General features: G+C 49.6%; 1 protein-coding gene across 1 annotated transcript; it reads left to right on the forward strand.

Moving 5' to 3' along the window:
- Window positions 1–239: 239 nt before the first annotated feature.
- Window positions 240–2,719, forward strand: RLN3 (relaxin 3). The gene is given in 3 exon segments (XM_066252648.1): window positions 240–446; window positions 2,300–2,321; window positions 2,574–2,719. Coding segments are annotated over 3 exon segments (375 nt in total).
- Window positions 2,720–3,524: the final 805 nt, after the last annotated feature.

Consider the following 3,524-nt stretch of genomic DNA (forward strand, 5'->3'; position numbering starts at 1 on the left):
GAGCTCACTATCATTGTTGTTTCTATAGAGGTCCAGAACCCCAGACCTATGTGGGGTGGGGGTCTGGCTGCACCGTCTCTCCTTGTCTGGTGGGGGTCTAGGTTCCCGGTCTCTGCTGAACTGAGGCCTTCTCGCCTCTCTCTGTTGAAGATGACAGTGAGTTGAGCCACATCATGCAACCCCTTGTGAAAGATTATCACTTAGACTAGGAAATAGGAAAGATCGGGGTGGGGGGAGCCATGCCCACCTTTCCTCTGCTGGAAGAGATAAAGGAGGTCACTTGGTTTCTCTACAGCAGGGGGGAAGCCTGGATGTATAAATGGGGTGCAAGGAGGCAGCAGAGACCCTGACAGCTGGGAAACTGCTGTGCTGTGCTCACTCTTATGTCCCAGGCATCCCTGTCCAGCATGTACAAGCACCCACTTCTGCTGCTGCTGGAGGTGTGGGTACTGCCCAGAGTGTTGTAACTGGAAGCTGAGGCCCTGGGAGTACCCAACGCAGTGTATGTTTGTGGCCATGAATTAGTACACACAATCCTCAATATCAGCGGAATCCAGGCATGGAGTAAGCAGGACATTCAGCCCTGTGAAGCAATAGGTGAGGCAGGGAAGGCAATGGGGGTGGGGGTGAGGGGATGTAGGACATGGGATGGGCCCAAGGAGGGAGGGACAAAGATGAGACCAGGTAAATCCCTGCCCAGGACCTGGAGCTGAGGAGACTGGCCCATCCTCAAAGCTGAGCCAGTTGGCAGAGCTGCAAAGCCAGGATGGGGGTTTGCAAGCCATCTCCACTGGCTAAAAGTCAGAGGACAGAGTCTTATTTCTGGGGCACCTGCTACGTGTCCAGCCCTGCACTGAGCAAGGCTGCTACGTACAGGATTCCAGGGGGACACCATTCAGAAGCTGACACTGAAGTGCTTTCCAACCCCTTGGTGAAGGCAGTGTGACGGGTGTGGTGTGTCCAAGGCCAGATTTTGCCAACCATTGGGTGACTCTCCCAGCAAGTTGCTTTCTCTCTCTGATCTTCTTTATCTACAAATGGGAGGCAGAGTCTGTGCATCTCACAAGTTTGTTCAGTGACAAAATTGAGTCAAAAAGGTAAGGACACAGCCCAAGGAGGGCAGGAGGCTCATTCTGGGCTTAAGTAGAGGGCAGGGGATCTAGTTTCCCAAAGGACAGGGGTTTGGCAGAAAAATAGATGTTGGTGATAATGAAATGAATGTGGACTTAGACATGCCACCTGGGTTCAAATAGCAGCCCTACAATTCAATAACTGTGTTCTTGTGCAGTTACTTTACCAAATCAGGCCTTGGCATTCTCTAGAAAATGAGATTATAATAACAGCACCCACTGCATGGGTTATCATTGAAAGGAATATAGGAGTTTATCCATGAAAATCCTTAAAACAATTTCTAGCATGCAGATAGTTCTCAATAAATGCTCAATGCTATTTTAAATGCTTATAATGTGCCAGACACAGTTCTAATTTTTAATTTTTTAAATTAATTAATTTATTTATCAAGTGAGAGGAGAAAAGACAGTGAGACAGACTTCTGCATGTGCCCCAACCAGGATCCACTTGGCAACCCCATCTGGGGCTTGATGCTTGAACCAATTAGCCACTAGCTGCAGGAAGGGAAGAGGGAGAAAAGGGGGAAAGGGAGGGGGAGAGAAGCAGATGGTCGCTTCTCTTGTGTGCCCTGACCAGAATTTAACTCAGGACTTCCACATGCTGGGGCCCATGCTCTATCCACTGAGCAAACCAGCCAAGGAGTTCTAAGTCTTTAAAATGTATATTAATTAACTGATCTACTCTGTATGAAATTCTAGAAGATAGGAGTTATTACTTTCCTCACTTTGCGGACAAGGAGACCGAGACTCAGAGAAGTAATTTCACTTGCTCAGGATTATAAATTGGAGAAACTGGATTGGTGCATAATCAGTCTAGCTCCCAACTCCCAAACACATGTTCTTTATTTATTTTTTGACAGACAAAGAGAGAGTCAGAAAGAGGGACAGATAGGAACAGACAGACAGAAAGAGAGAGAGATGAGAAGCATCAATTCTTTGTTGTGGCACCTCAGTTATTCATTGATTGCTTTCTCATATGTGCCTTGACCGGGGAGCTTCAGCAGACCGAGTGACCCCTTGCTCAAGCCAGAGACTTTGGGCTCAAGCCAGCGACCATGGGGTCATGTCTATGATGCCATGCTCAAGCCAGCAACCCCACGCTCAAGTCAGCGACCCCACGCTCAAGCCAGTGACCTTGGAGTTTTGAACCTGGGTCCTCTACGTCCCAGTCTGACGCAGTGCCACTGCCTGGTCAGGCCCAAACACATGTTCTTAACTATAAGGTCCTCCATAAATAAAAGAAATGACAGGAAAAGAAAGTCAAGCTCAGTGTGGTTGAATATTATGCCCATCAAAGCTGTAACCTAGGCCAGAGTAGAACCAAAACCTTTAACCATAAGAACATGTCACAAGAACAGAAAAGTAGCTGGACCAACCAGAAGCCAAGAGTCTGGGTGTGATAGAAACTGAGCCCCAAGCATTAACTCTTTTCATCTTATGCAGGGGAGGCCATCCCAGATGCAGAACCTGAAGCAGTCAGCAAGCAGGATGAGGCAGTGGCCTTCAGTGAATGGCTGGCTTTCACCAAGTCCCTCCAGGCTTTCTACAGGGACTCACCCAGCTGGCAGGGAACCATAGGGGCTCTGTGAAGCAGATGAGATGTCTCAGGTAGCCTCACTACCAAATGTTGCAAGAAGGGTTGTAGTAAGTGTGAACTCAGAAGGTTCTGCTAGACCAGGGGACTGGACAGCTGGGCATACCAGGGAGAATGCTGAGTACCTATCTCTGGCCCCTCATACATTCATCCATCAGCAAGTCATCGAGGTCAAGCACTATGGACTCCAACACAGTCCACCCAAATAACCCTGACCTTTGACCTGCCTACCCTGACCCTGAGCATGCTGTATCTCAACTTATCTAAATGGCTGCTCCTGATCCTGACCCCTGACCTCTTCCAAGCCCCATATCATGCCTTTGTCTGTACTGTACTGCTCCTTATGCAACGGTGCCCCAAAATGGCATACTGAAGAAACCCTTGCCAAAACTGTGACTCTCTCCTGCCCCAACTATAGCCACTGTCCTGGTCAGCCCAAATGATGCCCTTGCTCCAGCTCAGCCTTAGCCCACTCTCTTCCCCCTGCTTTCCAGCCCCTCTCCCTCCAACCCCACCTGCTGGGATTCTAAGACTGTGGACCCCAGGGTTGGTGTTGAGAACACTAGGTTCCCTTCATATCCTGGAGTGAGAGGCTAGGTAGAGGTACAAATCAGAGCCAGCTCCAACCCCACCCAATAAAAGTTTCAGAGGACTCCGAAGCTTGTGTGTGTTGTTGGTAGAGCTCAGTTTCGGGGGAGCTAAGCCGAGCCCTCAACTCCCTCCCCCAGACGCTTCATTACGCCTTCCCGCACTCCCTCCCCTGGGGACTTTCCGTCGCGGGGAAGGGGTGGGGACCCAAT

This window comes from Saccopteryx bilineata, chromosome 1 (genome assembly GCF_036850765.1).
Source record: "Saccopteryx bilineata isolate mSacBil1 chromosome 1, mSacBil1_pri_phased_curated, whole genome shotgun sequence".
NCBI lineage: Eukaryota > Metazoa > Chordata > Mammalia > Chiroptera > Emballonuridae > Saccopteryx > Saccopteryx bilineata.